Raw genomic sequence first — 22,912 nt, forward strand, 5'->3', positions numbered from 1 at the left:
GAAATCTCAGCAATGTCTGAATGAAAGGAGAGGAGAGGAAGAGGCCCAACTTGATTAATGAAGGGCTACATCTGAATAAGTGTAAAAGTATGAATATAGCATGGTTACCCTGGACATTCATTGTTGGGAGGGGGGAAGGGAAAACAGGGGTGGGGGGAGTTGGCACCAAGTACAGTTTAAATGTATACCACTTATTTTCAATAAAAAATATACAAAAAATAAAATAAAAAATGTACTTGGAAGGCCATTAGGTTGATAACTTCAGTACCCTTGATTTCTATGTTAGCAAAATAAAGCCAGGGATAAAAACAGTAAAATAAAATCTATACTGTACCACTCGGAAACTTCCAACTAACCTCTAATTAAATATTTTCAACTTTTACTAACCCCCCCAAAAAATTAAAAGTTCTTTAGGAACAGTTCCCATGTTCTTCATTTCAGTAGAATTATAGATGCAAAATGTTAATTTTTATTAAATTGTTTTGGATAAACATTAAACATAATTAAAGCTTATTTTATGTTAGGCAAGTAATAGAAAACTTTTTAGCCATTAAAAATTTAGAAAAATCATAAAATGTAATTTTGTGGTAAATCAAATTGTTTCTAATCAGGTATTTTAAATAGCATATTAAGCCGGGTGTGGTGGCACACACTTGTAATTCCCGCGTTTTGGAGGTGGAGACAGGAGGATCACAGGTTCGAAGCCAGACACGCTGGCCTAAGAGACCCTATTTCCAAATTTAAAAAAGTATAAAAATAGGTCAGAGAGTGTAGTGTAACCCAGAAGTATATATGATATCGTTATATTGTTATATACTTATTACATATTTTTAATATATTTTCTTTTTACATAAAATGAGATATAGTTTTTTGATTTCTCTATTCCCATAAAATGTAATCTATATAGGAAATGTTTTTTTTTTTTTTTGTGTGTGTGTGTGTGTGTGTGTGTGTGTGTGTGTGTGGTACTGGGGTTCCTGGAAACCCTTCTACCTCTGGGTTACACTCCGATACCTTTTTTTATACTTTTTAAAAATTTTAAAACAGGGTCTCTTAAGCCAGCATGGCTGGCTTCGAACCTGCGCGATCCTCCTGTCTCTGCCTCCCAAGCACGGAGATGGCAAGCGTGCTCCACCACACCCAGCTATAGGAAATAATATTAAATAATGCAATGCATCACATATGAAAACCAACATTATGATTTCCTAGTCACCTGGATAATTATGGTATAATGTAGAATTCACCCCCTATTTTCAGTTAAATATAATATTTATTATCTCCTAAGATACTTTTCCAGGTACCCTACAAACTTTACCCTTGTCTAATTACAATTTCTTGTAGATTTACTTGCTTACTTAGAATCGGCTCCTCTTAGATTACAATCTATATTTTCAATCTATTAATTTGGATTAATTAATAGGTTAATTAATTTATTAATTCTAACCTTGAGGGTTAGAAGATTCTCCATGGTGCAGTTTTTATCAAAGGAAATTGATTTTCCAATAATCTCCTGGAGAGCCTCCCAGTGCCTTGGCTTGAGGCAGGGGTTTCCCAGTGCTATGATAATAGGCAGCTCTTGTTTGAATTCTGTAACTGATTTCTTAAGCTGTACTACCATATCATTTTTAGGTAAACCTATAAAGTAACAATAAATCAGCAGGCTTACAATTTTCTTTAATAATTAATCTATTAGTTTATCAGTTATCAGTTATATATTATAATATAAAACTGTGACCTTTATTAACATTATTCTTTCTTAAAAGTCAACCTAGAATTAAAATAAAAAAAAATAGTTGTTAGAACTGGTGACTAAAGCCCAGGGATAAGATCATCAGGGATAAGTGGTTTTGGAAAATGTCACTACCATGGGGCTTCCTAGATTTTCATTGGCAAGACAGACAGGTTATGCACATACACACATTCAGGGGACTGTCATAGGTTGGGGCTTTTAAATTTTCTAATTAAGAAAGAACATCAAGGGAAAAGTTCCATCACTGTTATCATTTCACTAATATATATTTTAATGCTAAAATATTGGAAATGTAGGTGATTACCTTGTCATATACCATCATTAGTCTGCCCTCTGGCATTGACAAGCCACCAAGGTACAGAAGTCAAAGCCTAAGAAGTTGAAGGTTAACCATAGTTTTCTAACTTACTGAATTACCATCCCCCTTTCCGAAAATAATTACTCTGTATTGCCTTGAGCCCTTCTACCATGCCCTCATTTTTATTAAATGTTCCCCAATTGCACCCAAGTCAACTACCACCCCCTTGAGTCATTTTAATGCCACTTCCTCATCCCTGTGGCAGTATCTCAAACTTTGAGAATATATGCTGGAACCCTTATAACACTTTTATCCAATATATGAGAAATAGGGAGGGAATAGAGAAAGAGGCAAAGTTTGGGACCCAGGAAAGCTAAATATTACACTCACACCCTTAAAAAGCAAATTTGTACACATAGGGCTTTCTTCTATAAGTCCAAATTGAATGGTAAAATATGTTTTAAGACCTAGCTAAATAGTATGTCAAGAGAATAGTATGCCAAGAGAATAACTTTGGTTTTTGCCAGTTTCAGCTTTGGCAAACAGCAAGAATTTTCTTGAGAAACTATGGGTGTAAGAAAATGCTGTCTAAACCAGGCATAGTGGCACATTCTTATAATCCCGTTACTTGGGAGGAATCACAGGTTCAAAAGCAGCTTCAGGACATAGTGATAATCTCATTAACCTAGTGAAACCCTGTTTCAAAGTAAAAATAAAATAGGGCTGGGTTCATCTCCCAGTACTAAAAAAGAAAAGTGCTGTCTACTGGTTACATTTTATCTTGTTCTCTGAAACAAGACAGAATATTAATGAAGAATGCACAATATGAGTGTTATATCAAAGCAGTGAGACTATGATTTGTAGCAATATATTTTTTTTTCTAAACATGTTGTGATAGTTTTATAGTTTAGAAACAAGCAAAATAAAGTGTTTGGGGTTTTTTTTTGGGGGGGGGGCTTTTCTGGAGAACTTTTAGCTTGAGGTATAGCCAAGTGATTTTGATAGAGGAGTCTATCAAAAAGCAAAGACAATCTCCTGGCCAGGTAGAATGAACTTTCTTCTGGAAAAGATATGATCTTATAGAATGCTCTCAGATAGTATCTCTGCATTGGCAATATCTCAGATTTGATCATTAGCATAAGGGAAACCTCTCAAAATGACTTTTTTGGCTTTTCTCCCTATTGCTCAAATGCTGTAGGCATAGGATTAGCATAGTAGAGAATTTGGGTGATGATTCTGCAGGTAGACCTTTACTATCAGAATATCTTTGGCCAATACCCTAAGAAGAGTCAGAATCAGAAAAGAGTCCAAGTTCTATTCACATAATCAACTTTTAAAGGATTAAAAAAGAATTATTAATTACTTAAAAGCTTTGATTTTTTTCTTGCTTCAGCAAACAATTCCTGGTTGTCTCTCCAGCCATAATGGCTGGCCTCTGAGAACAGGTAAAGAAACAAGACCAGGAATAATTATTGTGTTGTGAAGAGGCTCTTGCTTTTATAATTCTATGTGGGTGAGGAAATTGGAGAAACACACTTTTACCTTTTTCTAGTAGAGTGATCATATGCAGCCATTTAAAAACATTTCTTTGTAGTAATTCTATGTCAATGTTTTGAAGAGAACATTTCCTCCATTCCCAGAAATGTGCTCCCCATTCTTCTTGTGCATCCCATAGTATTTTCCTCAAAGTTAAGTCGCATTCAATGTCAGAGATATCTGAGAGCACAATCTGTGTGATTTCTTCCATATTAAGAGCATGCATCTGACCTTGGGCATCCTCAAATAGCTCCTGATAGGTTGAATATGTTTTAGCTTTGTGTACCAAAATTGCGGCTTCCTTGGAGAGAGTCTGGATTATATCCTTTGCTGTTGGCACTTGAGTACTAGCACATAACAGAACAGGAGTTCTGATCTAAAACAACAGTTAGACATTTTGAGAAACTAAAATGTTCAAAACTTAAGCATGTTTTACTGAAAGTTATATTTGCATATGATCTAAACTTTAACATGATAAGGGAGTGAATTTGGAACTATCAACTACCAAGTGGCCTAGACCAAACTTGGGCATATTTTCAGGTTTATTAAAAAAAATTTTTTTATTGGTGCACTGTATTCATACATCATAATGGGATAAAAAAAAAACCCTTTTGTAGACATACATGCACACATCGCCCAGTTATCCCCTACCCGATCCTCACCCCGTTCCCTTCCCATCCCTCCTTTCCATGCTTGGCTTAGTGGTTGACATCTAGTATTATAGCAATTTATCCAAAATTAACAATGATAATCTCACATAACAGTCCCATTTGTCTGATACCAAGCTTTTGATGACTTAAAGATAACATTTCAATATTTCTTTTTGCTTTCTTTCTTACCAGAGAATATTTTTTTCTTTTTTTTTAGGTGAAACTATCATACATTTATTTATTTATATTTCAGAAAAAAATCTATCCTAATATGGAATATAGACTCTAGATACCCAAAACGATCTCGAAAAAGAACAAAGCTAGAAGATGTATATTTTCTGATTTCAAGCCTTATAAAGCTACAATAATTGAAACAGTGTAGTACTGTTATAAAGGCAGATATATAAACCACTGGAGTTAAATAAAGGCCTAGAGATAAATTCTTCCATATATTATCAAGTTATTGTTGACAAGGTTTTCATGAACATTTGGTGGAGGAAAAATAATCTTTTAACTAAATATTGTTGAAAAATAATAATTACATGAAAAAGAATAAAATTGGACCCTTACCTAACACCATATACAAATATTAGCTCAAAATAGATAAAAGACCTAAATATAAATCTTAACACTATAAACTTTTAGAAGAAAATCTGGGTCATAAAACCTCACAACATTGAAATTGGCAGTGATTTCTTGGATATGATTTTAATGGCACAGGCAACAAAAGGGTAAACAAACTCCCTAAAAAAATTGTATATCCGAAGACAATGTAAACAGAGTTAAAAGTTAATGATAGAATGGGATAAAATATTTCCAAATGCTATATCTGAAGGTATATTAGTATTCCAACTAGAAAAAAAAATCCTAAAAATTAGCAACAATAAAAGCAAACAATACAATTTAGAGATAGGCAAAAGACTAACATAAATAATGAATCTCCACAGATAACCAATCTTAGTTGTCTGTTGGATGGAGAATCTTGTTTCTCTGGTTCTGGTGTGTGTTGCCTATTTCTTCTTTGTAATTAATCTCTTTGAGTATTTTCTCTAGCGCTGGTTTTGAAGACATAAATTCCTTCAGTTTCTGTTTGTCATGGAAGTTTCTTATTTCTCCATCTAATTTGATAGAAAGTTTTGCTGGGTAGGACATTTTTGGCTGGAAGTTGCTTTCTTTTAGAGTTTTGAATATGTTACTCCAAGCCCTTCTGGCTCTCATGACTTGGTTTGGGAAGTCTGGAATGATTGTAATTGGTTTGCTTGTGAATATCACTTGGCCCTTTGTTTTTGTTGCCTTTAAGATTCTCTGCTTGGCTTCCACATTGGTCATTTTGACAATTATGTGGTGTGGGGATTCTCTTCTCTGATCCTGTCTAAAGGATCCTGGACCTGTGTATCGATCTCTTGCTCTATGTTTGGAAAATTTTCTGCTATTACTTCCTTGAAGATATTGTTGATCCCTTTGGTTTCACCTTCTTTTCCCTCCTCTATTCCAATTATTCTTAGGTTTAGGTTAGCTCTCTTAAAATGGGCCCATATTTCTTCAATGTCAGATTCCTGCTGTCGTTTTTTTTTTTCTAAATTAGAAACTATGCGTTCATTTTTGGAGTGATCATCTTCTAAGAGCAAGATTCTATTCTCCATGTGGTCTAATCAGTTGTTTGTACTTTGAATTGAGGCCTTTACTTCATTAATTGCATCCTTTATCTCTTTTTGGCTCTCTCTGAATTCTTTTCGAAACACCTCTATTATTTCTAGTTATTTTCCTGATTTGATCTTCTAGAAATCTCTGAATTTCTGTTTTATCAGGTTCTGATGTTGTGGGGTTGTGGGCATTCATTGCTCCATTGTTATTTCTCTTTCTCATGATTTTGGAAGTTTGTGCCTTCTCTGGGTTCTTCCCCTGGGTCACTACGACTTCACTTAAGGTGCTCTGGATCTTGAGTCTGTGGTATCTCCGTCCGCACTACTCCTTTACTGGTTTGTATCGCAAAGTCTCAGACCCAGGGAGTCAATCGAGGCTGCTTTAGACCATGGGGGGTGCCAGGTTGGGTGTTCTCCTATGGTGTGATATCTCTGCCACCACCACTCCCCGACTGGGTCAAGTCCCTGGGAGTACAGTACTGGGATTTCTCCTCTAGGGGCCACAATTTGACTCACTGTTGTTGAGTGCACTGATGGAGCTGTAGTGGACTCCGTGAATTCGCTGCTGCTGCCTCCAGTTGCAATATGGTGCTGCTGCCACCCTCTCAGCCGTGAGGCTGGCGTATTTCTTCTCTGGTTTTGAGCTCCACTCTGAATCCCTGCAGGGTGTGCTGAACCCAGCCACTGGGAGCTTTAGACACTCCCTTGCGCCAAAAAATCTGCCGATTTCTGCCCCCAGCTTATCCTCAGTGACTTACCTCGGCTCGCTGTCCACCCTCCTCTCTGGAGCCTGGTGGGCTGTTGAGTGCGTTGGTGTGGTGCCATCCAGTGAACTTGCTGCTGCCGCCGGCAGTAAGGTGCTGCTGCTGCATCCTTGGCTGTGAGGCCGGCGTATCTCCTCTGTGGCTCTGAGCTCCGTTCTGAGTCCCCCTCCTCTCTGGAGCCAGAGCACTGCAGTTTGGTTTCTTTCTGGTGTCTTGTTTTTCCAGCCCTCTTTTTCTCTGTGTCTTGTATTTACATTTTTTGTTTCTCTGCTGATGGTGTTTTCTGGCTATGAAAGGCGCTGATTTTGTGGTAATAGAGATTGGTTATTAGCGGGGCTCATAAGCCCCGCTTTTCTCCATTGCCATCTTCCCGGAAGAGCGGTTTGCTTTTTTTTTTTTTAGCACATTTTATGCCAAGGACCCCTTAATGGTAAAAAGTTATTTTATTGCCTACATTCATTTACAGGTTAAGAAAATGTTAAATTCTAGTGAGAAGTTACTAAAAATAGGCAAGAAGTTTTATTTCCCATTCACTAAAATGCTGTCTGTGGTGAGAATCTGTTGAGAATACTTATATTGAATGATTTAGCCAAGATTCCATAGAAAGAATAGTATTACATAAAACTAAGTTTTTACAGAAAAAAACAAAAAAGACAAAAAATACTTACTTTGGCTTTTAAATTACTAACATCCACTCTCAGACTAGTGATATTTGATTCCAAATTTTCCCTAAATTTCACCATAGTTGCATCTCTGTTTGTTTCATTTAACTTCATAGATGCTTTTAGCTGATGAAACTTGATAAAGAGGATCTTATATATGGCAATTTGCTCTTCTGAAATATCAATGTGGTAATATCTTAAAACAGAATATAGCTGAGAAATTATTGAGTACTCTTTTTCTAATTTAGATATTTTTAAGAATATGGTATCCAAAAAAGTAAAGTGTTCCACAAATTCTTCTATTTCCTTGAAATCAGATTCCAGCTGTCGAACTGATGATTCTATTATCTGAAATCATTAACATGTCAATTGTAATTATTGAATGATTTTTTTTACTATTTTAGAAGACTATTCTTAATTTTTCTGACTTCTACAAATATAATTTTAGAAAAAAGTACAATTTGGATACAATTCTAAGTATTATTTATTTATTTATTTTTGCGGGTCTGGGGGTGGAACCCAGGGGCATTTGACCTCCAAGCTACACCCCCTGCTCTATTTTTTATTCTTTATTTTGAAACCGGGTCTCACTGAGTTGCAGAGGGCCTCACTAGGTAGCTGAGGCTGTCCGTGAACCACTATCCTCCAGTCTCAGTTTCCTGAATGCTGGGATTACAAGCGTGCGCCACCACGCCCGGCTAAGTATTATTTAAATAATGGCATTAACAAGATCAAATTCTTCTATTGTTAACAGAAGACTCTTGAACATATTTAACTTGTAAAATAAATGCTAGTGAAACTAAAAAGAAGTACTGTTGTTTTAAAAAAATAAATACAAATAGCACAAGTATAGCTGGAATGTGAATAGTGCATAATCATTACTTTTACTTTTTGACCACCTAAATTCTAGGTTCTTTAGGTATGAAATTTTTACTTTATTCAGAGTACATTTGCTAATTAGGTTTTTTTCCCCTCCAGTTTGCACAGGAGGACACTGAGTCTCAAAAGGTTTAATTAGCCTAGGATCAGAAATATAATAAGTTATAGAGCTATGAGTAAATATCTTGCCTCCTACTATAAGTCATAATAAAAATGCCCCAAATATTTTAAAATGTTGTCTATATCACAAATATAGGCCCCAAATATTTAAAAATATATCCATATTAAATAGATCTACATCACAAAGAAAACAGGTAAGTCCAATCTTGTACAAACCAAGAGAGTAGAAAAAGGTGAAATATACTCTAACTTCTCTTTTGATATGAACAATATATAGATAGGAAAAAGCAAATAAATATGGTAAAGGAAAAGGAAATAATAGAGCAAGTTCTCTCATAGACATAAATGCAAAAATCTTAAAATAATATGTATGTTTGTGTAGTGGGTGTTTATGGAGGAGGTTAAGTCTAGTTTCTGTTTCTTCAACATGGTTGGATTGGAAGTTTTGAACTTAGGCAGTCTCACATCATAATCAGTGTTGCTAACCTATCTTTCTTACATGATTAAATATAAATGGGTAAAGGTGGATTTTCTGGGAGTGTAAGGGCTGTATAGAATTTTTCTTAAATTAGAATATACAGAAATGCTACTTTTGTAATAATATAAAACTAAGAATGCTAAGCTCTCAGAGAAGAATAACAGTTGATGTAGAGAAGAAGTTGTTTTATTTCCCTATTTCTTTCTTTCTCTCTTTTTTTTTTTTTTGGTGGTACTGGGGTTCCTGGAAGCCCTTCTACCTCTGGGCTACACTTCCAGACCTATTTTTACATTTTTATTTGGAAACAGGTCTCCTAAGCCAGCGCGCACGCAGCTGGCTTCGAACCTGCGCGATCCTCTTGTCTCTGCCTCCCAAGCGCAGGGATTACAAGTGTGCGCCACCACGCCCGGCTCCCCATTTCATTTTTGAAAGAGGAAGGAAATAGGAATGATACCATTCTGAAGATTTCAATTTATTGGAGTAATGGGATGTTTTGGAGAAATATAAAATCTCAAGGAGTAAAATATTCTGTTTACTCTTAACAGTGGAGAAATATATTTTATTATGAGAATTGGGAGACAGATTATTATATGTCTGCTTCTTAGCTACTTTCTGACCCTTCCAAGGATGGAGAAAGAGACAGAAGAGGTAAAAATGATGAAAGCTCTTTATTACTTAGCTTTGTAAGCACACTAATACACTGAACTGGGTAGAGGTACAAAAAGACTGCCTCCTGCTCCTGGGAGTTATTGAAAAGATCCCTCCTTGACACCATATGAGAAACTCCAGACTGTAACCTCCTGGTATTATGCATATTACTCAGATTTGCTTAGGCTGTTAGTAAAAGGAAAATGGAAAATAACTGTGACAGTCAAGGTTGATTTCTCTTTCAATCTGGAAGTCAGCAGCTCAGGCTGGTATGGCATCTCTGTTCTATGCAGTCATTAAACACCCAAGTTTTGTTTAGTCTCTGCCACCCTTATCGTGTAGTTTCTCTACTTATTTTTCAAGATGAAACTCAAGCCAGGCATGGTGGTGCATGCTTGTTATCCCAGCATTTGGGAGGCTGAGACAGGAGGATAGCAGTTCAAGGACAGCCTCAGCTACTTAATTAGGCCCTTTGCAACTCAGTGGGACCTGGTTTCAAAATAAAGAATAAAAAATTGGGCTGGGGGTATAGTTCGGAAGTAAAATGCCCCTGAGTTCCATCCCCAGTACCACACAAAGATGGAACTCAAATCATCACAGGCACATTGAGAGAAGAATGGGAGAAAAGGGAAGAAGGAACAACAGGTACATGACAGCTATCTTTTAAAGCCAGGAAGCCTAGACCCTTCCTCTCAAAAGCATATGTTCCACTCTGCTTGCTCTGGTACAGTGATAGGGGCTCAAGGTAGCCAGGATGTTGGTAGTTTTGCAGGGCAACTAGTTCTGGGTGGGTTAAGACTGAACTTCAGTTTTGAGAAGGCTAATTCTGAGCAAATATAAAGCATGTATTTCAGAATCATCTTATTACAAGTAAATATTTTTAATCTTTTTTCTTAAACTTAAATTGCTGTAATTTCTCATCTCAGTATTCAGGCAAAGAAGAACTGTAATATTTATTATGTTCTCTAAAACTCAATATATGTGAAGAAGGGTGTGAGTAGCCAAAGGGATGGACCATGGCAGATACTATAAATTGTATGACTCAAAACTCAACACATTCTATCAAAACCATGTCATCTCAGCCAGACTGCCTTGCAGTTGTAGATAGCCACTGGCCCAGTCTGGCCAATCAGAAGTGAAATTTTCCACACAGTCTTTTGTGCTTCCTCCTTGTATCTACATGGAGAGTGAGCAGGATAGTGAGAGTACCAGGTAGCAGATATTGTCAAGGATAGAAGAACAGAAAGCGTATGTGGTGTTATACTCCTGTAAATCCTACTTAGGAGACTGAGACAGGAGGATCACAGGTTCAAAGCCAGCCTCAGCAACTTAGTGAGATTCTCAGCAACTCAGTGAGACTCTGTTTAAAAATAAAAATAAAATAAGATTGGGGCTATATCTCAGAGGTAGAATGTCCTTTTTTGGTACTGGTTCAATCCAGTACAAAAAATGTAGCCTGGTTCCCTGATGGCATAGTAGCTATTGTACCAACCCTTAATTACCAACACCCAGATTTCTTTTGTATGCCACCTAATAAGGAGGCCTAATGGGATGATGGGAGGGGGGAAGAAGGAAATTCCATAATGTACATAATGTACATTCACAAACATAACAAAGTCAATCACTAAGCCAACATGAGAAGGAGGGAGGGGGAGAAGTTGGAATGGGATGGGAACTGGGAAAGGGCCAAATGAGTGATGTGTGTATGTATGCCTCTATCATCCTGTACTCCATTAAGACGTATGATTACAATGCACCAATAAAAAATTTAAAAAAAGAGCATTGCTTTGGAGGTGGGGTAAGGTTTCAATATGTTCTAGAAAATGCAATCCTAGATGAAATAGAGAGTAATTGTTTTGTAATACATAGAACTGTTTTTGGTTTAAATATATATCTCATTATGTGTACCATATATTATCTTTCATCTAATGGATATTTCCAACTCTTTCTTAAATTATTTGTAGTATTAAATTTGCTAAATGTTACTTCCTTCTCAAAATACTCTCTTGCTTTTCTCTTAAATGATTCGGCTGCTCCTTCTTAGTATACCCCATGGGCTCCTCTTCCTCTAAAAATCCTCTAAATGCTGATGCTCTCCAGGCTTCTGCTATAGGCTTTCATCTATTCTTACCACACACACATTGACATTATCATTCTCTTAGGTGATTTCAATGGCTACTTGCTTGCTGATCACTTATATATATTACCAATCTAGACTTTGTCCTAATATCACAGATATGTTCTCCTGGATACCTCTACTTAAACATCCTTATGTAATTTAACAAGTATTGTGTTCCCTCTTCCATTGAACTTCATTATTGCTAGGCTGTTACCTGACCAAAAGCCTAAAAGCATTAACTCCTATTTCTCATGTTCCTTATATTATTTTAACAGTTACCAGATCCTGCTCATTTTATCTCCTACATATATTATAGGCATTTGTTTCTTGGAGTGTATGCTGTCACTGCCCTGATTCAAGACTCATCAAATCTCCCCTAGATTACAAAGGCAGCTTTCCACCTTATCTCTCTTTAATCCATTCCACATGCCACAACCAAAGGTCCTTATAAAAGTACAAACTGTATCACACCATTTATCTGCTTAAAACAATACAATGATTTCTATAGTCTTAAGAATAATATCTATAGTCCCTAACATGGCTTACAAGACTGCCCAGTTTTGCAGCTTTGCCTCTGGCCATTTCTTTTTCATAGGCTGTATACTTGTTAAACGGGATTCACTCAGGTTCTCAAGTGTGCCTTCTCTCTGAAACTTGCACTTGCTGTTCCCATTTCCTGTGACAGTATCTACTTAATGCTTACTCTGATCTTCACTTCCTTCACCCCTTAGTGACAAATAAATTTGTTGGAGGTTCTATGCTTCCAGAGTACCATTCTCAGTCACTTTGCAGCTAGGTGAGACCACATAACTAAGTTTTGGCAAATATAATACAAGTCAAAATATGTGGTGCTTCTGGGAAACATCCTTAGACATCAAACAGGAGGATTATCTTCTTTGCTGCTTGGAATGAGCATGTGATAGCCAGAGAGATGGCAGTCATCTTGGATGATATACATGGACCTCATGCTCAAGGAGGGATAGTAGCAAGAGATGTCTCTGATGACCTTGTGAAGCCATTTTACTAGCCCTAGGATTTCTCTGCCTCTCTTGATACTATTTTTTATAATGTGCTTTTATTGGTACATTATAGTCTCACATCATAATGTAAATCATGTTGACAATGACATACATGCACACAGCACTTGATGCTCCAAACTCACCTCTCCATTTCCTCCCTTCCCAGTACATAGTTATTGAGATTGATATTTGTATATTCACACATGTATGCATAGTCAATAGTAGTATTTCCATTAATGAACCTTAGTCTTCCTCTTTTCCTTCCCTTAGACCACCTCCCTAGCTCCACTGAGATTTCTCCTCCATTATCTAGAGTCTCTCTTGCATCCCAATTGCTCCCTGCCTTGCACTTTTAGAGAAAACAAACTGACCCTTCACTTTCTGTGATTGGCTAATCTCACTTCACATAATGTTCTCCAAGCCCTTCCATTTTCTTGCAAATGACATAATTTTGTTCTTCTTTATTGCTGAGTAGAATTCCATTGTGTGTATTTCCCATAATTTTGTAATCTACTCTTGGGTATCCTCCAAAAAGGTTGAAACCAGAAAAATACAGTAATATATGCATACCCATGTTCATAGCAGCACAATTCACAACAGCCAAATTATGAAACCAACTTAGGTGTTAATAAACAGATGAATGGACTATAAAATCATTGGTACTACTTTTTCCTATGAGAGAAATTAGTTTCCAGTTGTGTGAGCCAATTTCTCTTTTCTATTCTATGCAACTGAGTCTAAGTTAAATTAATGTATTTCTGCAATATTTTCCTTTTTCCTCCCAACACCTCCATAGAACTCCTACTTATCTTTTAGATGTTAAGAATTTTTCTAGAAAATTATTAATGACCTCACCTAGGCTATGTTATATATTTCTGCCAATATTTTCTGCAAGATTAGACTCAATGAGTGAAAGAATAACTATATCTCTCCTCCCATTATATTCCAGGGGCCAATACAATCAAGGTTTAATAAATATCTATGGCCTGAATGAATAAATGAATAATTTATATTATCATAAATTCATATTGCTAAGCAGATGTAAAGTACAACTGAGGGTGCTGGTGTTGACAATGACTGATATACCAGAAACTGTATTTGTTCTAGAAAGTTACATGGGTAATAGGCAGAAATAATAAAAAAGATTATTTGGAGTGCCCCCAGATTTTCATATTTGCTCAGCTCTAGAACCTCCACAGAGGCTCCAAATCACTATGCTGTAGGAGATGATCTACCCTCCCAGAAACCTTTCTAAAAAAAAGAATAACCCGAATCCACATTGAAAACCCAGTATGCATTTGTATTCAAAGGTTTACCTCAGACACTCCATAAACTCTATGGAGCTCACTTTCTAGTTAAGGAGATGAACAACAAACAAATATATAACTTATTGTCAGGTAGAAATGCATATCATAAAGATAAAACAGGGAAATGACATAAAAAGTGTTATGAGATGTAATTTTAGATGTGGTGATCAGAGAAAAAGGTTTTTTAGGAAGTTATACTTAATCAAAGACAGGAGCAAATGTAAAATTATTTCATTAGAATTTCTGAGGATAATACTTATCATGCATATTTTCTGGCTATATGTTTTAAAATTATAATCTACTAACTGAAATATTATTATACAAGAGGAGTTTTTTTTAAAAAATACTTACTTCCAATAGATTTATACTTTTTTTCTCAATTACAGATCTCAAGAGGTCCTGAGCCATATTTATGATGTTGTCAATATATGGTAGGCATTCTGATTGATAATCAAAACTTATAGCTTTGAAAATGCCAATGCGCTTCTCAATGGTCATCATCAAAGTATGTCTGAAGTAGTTTCTGAATTTATGTAGTATAGTTTTAAACTGTGTTGCAGTTAATTCTCCCATAGATGATATTCTCATACTCATGATTTTGGCCTCTTCTACCATGGTACAATACCTAAGAAACTTGAGGCTGTACATGTTAACTACACCCATTGACTCACCAATTATAGTCAGAAGACTCACAATCTGTGAATGAAAATGTTAAAAATATAGTCAGAATTTTTATTATAAGAAGGAAAAGAGTATGTCCTGATAAGCTAATAGTTCATACTAAAATAAAAGTCTTATGTGATGTTCATTTTCTTTAAAACCTCTAATAAATATAAAAATATATTGGAAACAGGGATTTGGGACATTTGGGTGACTTTCTAATATTTGGCTTTTATGTAAAGGCTCACTAGGATATTTAATTTTATGATTAATATGCTATTATGAAACATGCTTCGAAAAGATATTTATTCCTTTATTTGTCACCCTGTTTTAGAGTATATGTTCTATACATAGTCCTAGAAAAGGTCTTTTCTAGATTACCATGTGATCTTCTCAACTTCCAAGACCTAGATGATTTAGATAGGGTAGAATTCTGACCCAAGATGAACCAATTAGAATATTTTGAGAATTTGGATTAAAATAGCCAATTACCCTGGGCGTGGTGGCGCACACTTGTAATCCCCGCACTTGGGAGGCAGAGACAGGAGGATTGCACGGGTTCGAAGCCAGCCATCCTGGCTTAAGAGACCCTGTTTCCAAATAAAAATATAAAAATAGGTCTGGGAATGTATCCCAGAGGTAGAAGGGCTTCCAGGAACCCCAGTACCACTAAAAAATAAAATAAAATAAAATAAAATAGCCAATTACACAGTAATATATGAGCTGTGGAATGGAAAGTCAACATTTGGCAAGCCAGTATTAGAGCCATAAAAGAGAAAGTTCATTTTCACAGTGGAAGTTGGAGAAAACACAGTGCAATGAGTAGCAGTGGGAGATTGTGGAAAAAATAGATGGAGAGATAAGCTGGGAATAATTCTCCAACTGCTATGAATTATGATGCTCTTAATTTTTCAATAAATCCCTTTGGTCCAAAGATTTCAGTGAGTTTCTACCCCCTAAATCAAACCTCCTGTAAAATGAACTGTTTTCAAACTTACTTTATTTTGGTAGGCAGTATCCATTTCAAAAAGGATCTGACAATCTGGCCATCCACACTGCTTCTTATAATTTTTATGTTCTCTCTCAACTGAAGCCAAATCAATTAAGATCGACAAGCGAGGATCTTGGTAAAGAGGAGTAATCGTGGCTAGAATATACAATTTAAAAGTTAATAATTTCAAAAGTCCCCTTGAGAGCTGCACTTTAATGTTATTCATAATGTCTAGAATTATTGAAAACTGAGACCGATTTATTATGAGGATTAGATGGTATTCTATATTGACACATAGAATTTAATGATGGGTGCAAAGGTTAGTACTTAATATTATAGAAGCAGAGTAACCATTTCATATATAGGTTGGGTGGTGTTGGGAGGATACATGATTAAAATAGAAATGAAGAATAAGTCATTCAGCTAACAAATATTTGAAACATCTTCTGTCTAAAGAATATTATATCATTATAAATACACAGCAGAAAACACAGCCTTTACCATTAAATAGTTCATAATGTAGTTGGGCAACTAGATGTTTACAGGCAAGATAAAAACAAACCCCCAAACTCTTGCTTTATACCTTACACAAAAATAAAATCAAGATGAATTCTACGCTTAAATAGAAAACACAAGTCTAAAATATTATTGGAGAAAATCAAGGGTGTATTCATTTCGAGTCACCCCCCCATGCCATTTTGGCATGGGGCTGTATTTCTACTTTCTGTATTTCTATCTTTCTAATAAACTTCTTTAAATCTTAGAAAAAAAAAAAAAAGAAAAGAAAATCGAGGTGACATTGAGTTAGGCAGAGTTTTTAGAGCCAGAAGCAGAGGCACACACCTACCATCCCACTACTTGGGAAGCTGAGACAGGAAGATAGCAGGTTTGAGGTTTCCTCCACAACTTAGTGACATCCTGTCTCTTAGTAAAAAATAAAAGGGCTAGAGGTATAGCTCAGTGGTAGAGCACCCCTGGGTCTAATCTCCATTACCAACTCGCACATACACATGCACAAAGAATTTTCAGATACAAAACCAAAAGCACAACATATAAAAGAGAAACTTGACAAGTTGTGCTTTATCAAAATTAAGTCGTTTAGCTCTGTGGAAGAGAATGAGTTGATATGGAACTGAATGCAAGAAAAGGTTCGCAAATCATGTATCTGATAAAGCACTTCATCCAGAGTACATACAAAGATCTCTCAAAACCCAACAATAAGTAAATTATCACCTAGATTTTCATAAAAGAGGCAAAATGACCTAAGGAGAATTTGACAAAAGAAGATATACAATGGCAAATTAGGATTAAAAAGATTAATATCATTAGTCACTAGTGAAATACAAATGATCACAATGAGAAACCACTACACACCTATTAGAATGGCTAATATTAAAGAAAAATCTGACACTATCAGTGCTGCCAAGGATGAGAAAAAGACTCAGACATTGCTGGTAGGAATGGAAAATAATGCTATCACTTTCCACACAGTTTAGCAGTTCTCATAAAATTAAACATACACCTACCATATAACCCAGCAATCCCACCCTTAGACAATCCAAGAAGAAGACTTATGTTCATCCAAAATTCTGCAAGTGAATGTGTATGGTGATTTTACTCACACTTTCCCCAAAGTAGAAATAACCCTGATTAGAATAAGTAAGCAATACATGGTTCATACAGACAACAGAAAATAACTCAGCAATAAAAAGAAACAAATTATTGATCCATGCAACAACATGATGAATTTTAGAGGTATTTTTCTACATGAAAGAGCCAGACTCAAAAGGCTACATACCCATTTAAATGACATTCTGGAAAAGATAAAACAATAGGAACAGAAGAGAGATCTGTGATTGTCAGAAGTAAGGGGTGATGGTGGTGGAGAGTTGGCTGGAGAGTGTCAATACAAAGGAATTGAGGGATGACAAAAATAAACAGTTTGTTTAGAACTGTGATGGTGAATATATAACTGTGAATTTGTCAAAACCCATAAAACTGAGATGAAAAAAAGAACTAGAAATTAGATAAGAGACTGAAATTACTAGAATAGGATCAATGCTCCAACACATAGGCAATGGTAAAAACTTCCTCAACAAGAGTCCCAAAGCTTAGGAAATTACAAGATTTAGTAAATAGGATGGCATTAAAAACCTTCTATGCAGCAAAAGAAACCAAAAGACTAAAGAGAGAGACTACAGAGTTGGAAAAGAATCATTGCCAGCTATTTCTTGATAAAGGTCTAATATCTAGACTATACAAAGAACTTAAAAGACTTAACCCTATAAAAACAAATAACCTATCAAACAATGGACTAGAATAGATACTTTCAAAAGAAATACAAATGGCCAATAAATATATGAAAAAAAGTTTAACGTCATTAGCAGTCAAAGAAATGCAAACCAAAACTACACTGAGATTCTATCTAACCTCAACTAGAATGACAATCATCAAGAATATAAGTAATAATAAATTCTGATGAGGATATAGGGAAATAGGAACACTTACATCCTGTTGATGGGATTGTAAATTAATACAACTACTATAAAAATCAGTGTGGAGATTTCTCAGAATAATGGAAATGAAACCATCATATGACCCAGCTATATCACTCTTGGACATCTTTCCAGAAGAATGGAAGTCAGGATATTATAGCAGTCTATGAATATCCATGTTTATAGTAGCATGATTAACAATAATCAATTATAGGACCAGCCTAAGTGTCCATCAAGAGATGAATGGATCATTGTGGTATATATATGCACAATGGGCATGGTGTCTGCATCATCTCAGACCTGAAATGGGCTGCCTCACTTTTGGTGGAAGGCAATGGCAAGAGTACATGTGTGAGTAAGCAGTCACATAGTCACATCCAAATCAGAAGCAGAGAGGACAGCAGGGCCAAGCTTTCTCTTTTAATAATAACTCTTTTGTGACAGCTTATGGGGTTGCACAAGAACTACTAGGAAATGAAGAACTATATCATGATCTCAATGACCAGAGGACCTCCCACTAGGACCCACCTGGTAAAGGCTCTACTACCTCCCAACAGCATCACGCTGGGGATCAAGCCCTTAATACAGGATACTTTGGGGACAACCCAAACCATGTTGAACCATAGCAAGCTGGCAGCATCTTGTGGTGTCAGAAACTAAGGAAGTGGCCACCAACCAAAGTTATGGGGAAGCTGGACATAGAAACACATGCTTGTAATCTAAGTGCTTGGGAGGCTGATACAGGAAGATTGCAAGTTTTCAGCTAGCCTTAGTAACCTAGCAAGACCCTCTGCAACTCAGTGAGATCCTGTTTCAAAATTTAAAAATAAAAATATGGTTGAAAGTGTAAATCAGAGGTAGAATTCTCCTGGGATCAATCCCCAATACCACAAACAGAGAAAGTAAAAAATAAATAAAAAGTACAGGGATATGTTGAAATGGCTCAGAAGCCAATTAGGAAGAAATGCTCATCTTAATCAAAGGTGAAACAATCCAAGCAACAAAATAAGTAACATCAATATTTTTTTGTAGTCCAAAAAATAAGAGATGTTATTGGAAATTTCTGGGATAAAAGATGCAAAACTGGAGATTGCTATCAGATGTTAAAAGTGTTATAATGCTACATAAAAATTTTAGAAGTATAGTGCTGGTACATAAGTTACAGAGAAAACAACTTCATAGACTAGAAATAAAATGTTTAAAAATACTAAAATATAAAAATGATAAATGTGACATTTTAAATCAGTAGGAATAAGGAATGTATTGTACAATAAATGGTGCTGAGACTGATAGGTCATCTGGTAAAAATTAAAAGTGAAGTCCTGTTTCATAATATATGCCAAATAAATTTCAGAGCAATCAAATATTCATTCATTTGATTTTTGTAGTGCTAGGGATTGAACCCACAGCCTTGTGCCTACTACAAAGAGCTCTACCATTGAGCTACATCCAAGTCATCATATATTTACATATAAAAGTAAAATCATAATAGGATTAGAACATAAGTGGGAGAATTTTTATAATATCATCAGGAAGGCCTCTCTAACTATGATAAAACACCCTGAATCATTTAAAAGGTCTTTAAAAGTATTTTTCTTTAAATAAGTTTCTGCATGGGTAAAATATCAATGTAAAATTAAGTCAAACAACTCATTTAGTTTTTTAAGTTCACATTATAGATTAAAGATTAATTTTCTTAATCTAAAAGAATTCCTTTAAAACTAATGAAAGGAAGACTTTTGACCTAGCAATTTCAATCTTATGGAATTATTTTAAAAGAAAATTCAACAGAAGCCATACATTATATCTCAGAAGATGTTAACTGTTTCATTATCTCCTGTAGTGAATATTTGTGAGTAACTAAAATGTTTAACATTATGTTCATGCGTAAGTATATTATGGCACATTGGTATAATTTAATATTATACAGACATGTAAATGATAATAAAAAGAACAGATGCAAGCCAGGCATGATGGTGCACTTTTAATACCAGTACTTAGAAGGCTGAGATGGGAGGATCTCTGGCTTGAGGCCAGTGTGTAGTAACTTAGCAAGACTTCATTTCAAAATAACACATAAAGAAGGACTGAAGGTGTAGCTCAAAGGTAGAATACCCCAGATGCAATCCCCAGTAACAAAAGAGAGAGAAAGAATATGCTAATTGCAACAATTGAAAATACTTACAATAGAATACTAAGTGACATTTAAGTATAAATTTGACTATTTACACACATATGAATATGAAGTGCAGAAGAAAAATAGTTATTTTATAAGGGGAGTTGAAATGATGGGGTGATTTAAGTGTTTGATTAAAGATGCAGAAAGACATTATATATAAATATATAAATATATATATTCACATTTACAAATATATTTTCATAGATCAATGAGTCATATTGACACAAATAACTAAATATGTAAATAAATACAGGAGAAGGATGTTACTTATGGAAGAACATCAATTCATAAAAGAATGTATAAATAATGAGAACAGAAGAAAAGATCCATTAGATACATAAAATAATCCCATTCACAATAACCTGAAAATCAATAAAATACTTAGGAATAAAGCTAACCAAAGAGGCAAAAGACTTCTACAATGAAAATTATAAAACACTTAAGAAAAAAATTGAAGATCTTGGAAGACGGAAATATCTCCCTTGCTTTTAGATAGGCAGAATAAATATTGTCAAAATGGCCATTCTACCAAAATGATCTACAGTCAATGCAATCACTATCAAAATATCAATGTCATTTTTCATGGATCAACAAAAATCAGTCATAAATTTCATATGGAAAAACAAAATACCCAGAATAGCCAAAGTAATTCTCAGCCAAACAAACCATGCAGAAGGCATCACAATTTCTGACTTTAAATAATATGACAGATCTACAGCAATAAAAACAGCATGGTTTTGGCACAAAAACAGACACATAGACCAATGGAACAGAATAGAAGATACAGAAACAAATCTACACACTTATAGCCAATTTTTGACAAAGGTGCCAAATACATATGCTGGAAAAAAGACAGCCTTTTCAAAAATAGTGTGGGAAAACTGGTTATCCATTTGTAGAAAAATGGAACTAAATCCTTACCTCCAACTCTGCACAGGAATAAACTCGAGATGGATCAAAGACCTGGAAGTTAGCAGAAACTGTGATGCTACTAGAGGAGAGCATAGGTTCAACACTCCAACATATAGGCACAGGTAGAAACTTCCCCCAAAAGACCCTCAAAGCTTAGAAAATCAAAGCAAGAATTAATAAGTGGAATGGTATTAAACTAAAAAGTTTATGCTCATCAAAGGAAACCATCAAGAGTCTAAAGAAAAAGCCCATGGAATGAAAGAAGATCTTTACCAGTTATCCCTCTGAAAGAGAACTAATATCTAGAATACACAAAGAACTTAAAAGACATAATACTAGAAAAAAAAAGCAACAAATAACCCAATCAAGAAATGGGCAACTGGATGATCCATCAATACCACTGCTGGATATCTACCCAAAGAAAGGAAACCAAACTACCAAACTAATGCATGTGTATCTATGTTCATAGCTGCAAAATTCACCATTGCCAAACTATGGAACCAAGCCAAGATGTCCATCAAAAGATAAATGGATTACAAAACTATTGGATGTGTACACAATGGAATTTTACTCAGCCATAAAGAAAAACACAATTATGTCATTTACAGGAAAATGGATGGAACTGGAGGACACTGTGTTAAGTGAGATTAGTCAGTCACAAAAAATAAGAAATTGGATGCTTTCCCTAATATGCAGAAGCTAGGGGAAAGATGGGTAACAGGAGGAACTCTAGATGAAGAAAGAGATTCTATAGATGAGCAAAGAAGGTGACCTAACTGAGGGGATCAGGGGGAAGAGGGAAATTCTCTAGTGCACATGATGTACTTTTTAACAAACATATCAATGTCAATCAGTAAGCCAAATATCAGAAGGAAGGACAGGAAGAGAACGGGGTGGGAACTGGTTAAGGGCTAATTGGATGAGGTGTGCAAGTATGTCTCCACCATTTTGCATCCCATTAATATGTATGAGTACAATGCACCAATAAAAACAATTAAAAAAATAAAATGAGCAACCTAATTGAATAGACACTTCACAAATGAAGAGCTATACTGGCCAATAGGTACATGAAAAAAATGTTCAACATCACTAGCAATCAGGGAGATGCAAATCAAAACTATACTGACATTCCAGCTAACCCCAAACAGAATGGCAAGCATAAAAAAGTCAAATAACAATAAATGTTGGTGAGAATATGGGGAAACAGAAACTCTTCTACAATGTTGGTGGGATTGTAAAGTAGTCCAGCCACTATAGAGATCGACATGGAGATTCCTTAGAAAATTGGGAATGAATGCTCCATGATCTGGCTATACCACACTGGTTATCCTTCTAAAGAGGGTGAAACAGAGAACTATAGTAATATATGTATACCCATGTTTATAGCAGCAAAATTCACAATAGCCAAATTATGGAACCAACAATCAAAAGATGAATGGGTTATAAAATTATAAGAAATACACACAGTGGAATTCTACTCAGCAATAAAGAAGAACAAAATGATGTCATTTGCAAGAAGATGAAAGAGCCTGAAGAACATTAAGTGAGATAAGCCAGTCACAGAAAGTAAACAGTTGTATGTTTTCTCTAATATGCACAAGCTAGGGAGTAATTGGGATACAAAAGGGACTCCAGATAATGGAGAAGAAACTTAAGTGGAGCCAAGAAGATGGTCAAAGGGAAAGGGAAGAGGAAGACTGAGGTTCACTAATGGAAATACCACCATTGATTATGTGTATATATGTGAATATACAAACATTAATATCAATAACTCTATATTGGGAAGGGGAGAATGGGGAGGT

The 22,912-nt window shown here is 35.4% G+C and overlaps 1 protein-coding gene across 1 annotated transcript in view; it reads right to left on the minus strand.

Annotated features, from left to right (window-relative positions):
• The window catches only part of DNAH14 (dynein axonemal heavy chain 14), a gene marked incomplete at both ends in the record, with an annotated part of 395,029 nt that overhangs the window by 314,365 nt on the left and 57,752 nt on the right, over nt 1-22,912 (minus strand). Inside the window, 5 exons of the mRNA XM_080698700.1 lie at nt 1,445-1,635; nt 3,591-3,960; nt 7,310-7,651; nt 14,225-14,569; nt 15,532-15,680. Coding sequence (XP_080554826.1) covers nt 1,445-1,635; nt 3,591-3,960; nt 7,310-7,651; nt 14,225-14,569; nt 15,532-15,680 — 1,397 coding nt within the window. The remainder of the gene's footprint in view (nt 1-1,444; nt 1,636-3,590; nt 3,961-7,309; nt 7,652-14,224; nt 14,570-15,531; nt 15,681-22,912) is intronic.

This window comes from Muscardinus avellanarius (genome assembly GCF_963383645.1).
Source record: "Muscardinus avellanarius genome assembly, chromosome: 7".
In the NCBI taxonomy this organism is placed as follows: domain Eukaryota; kingdom Metazoa; phylum Chordata; class Mammalia; order Rodentia; family Gliridae; genus Muscardinus; species Muscardinus avellanarius.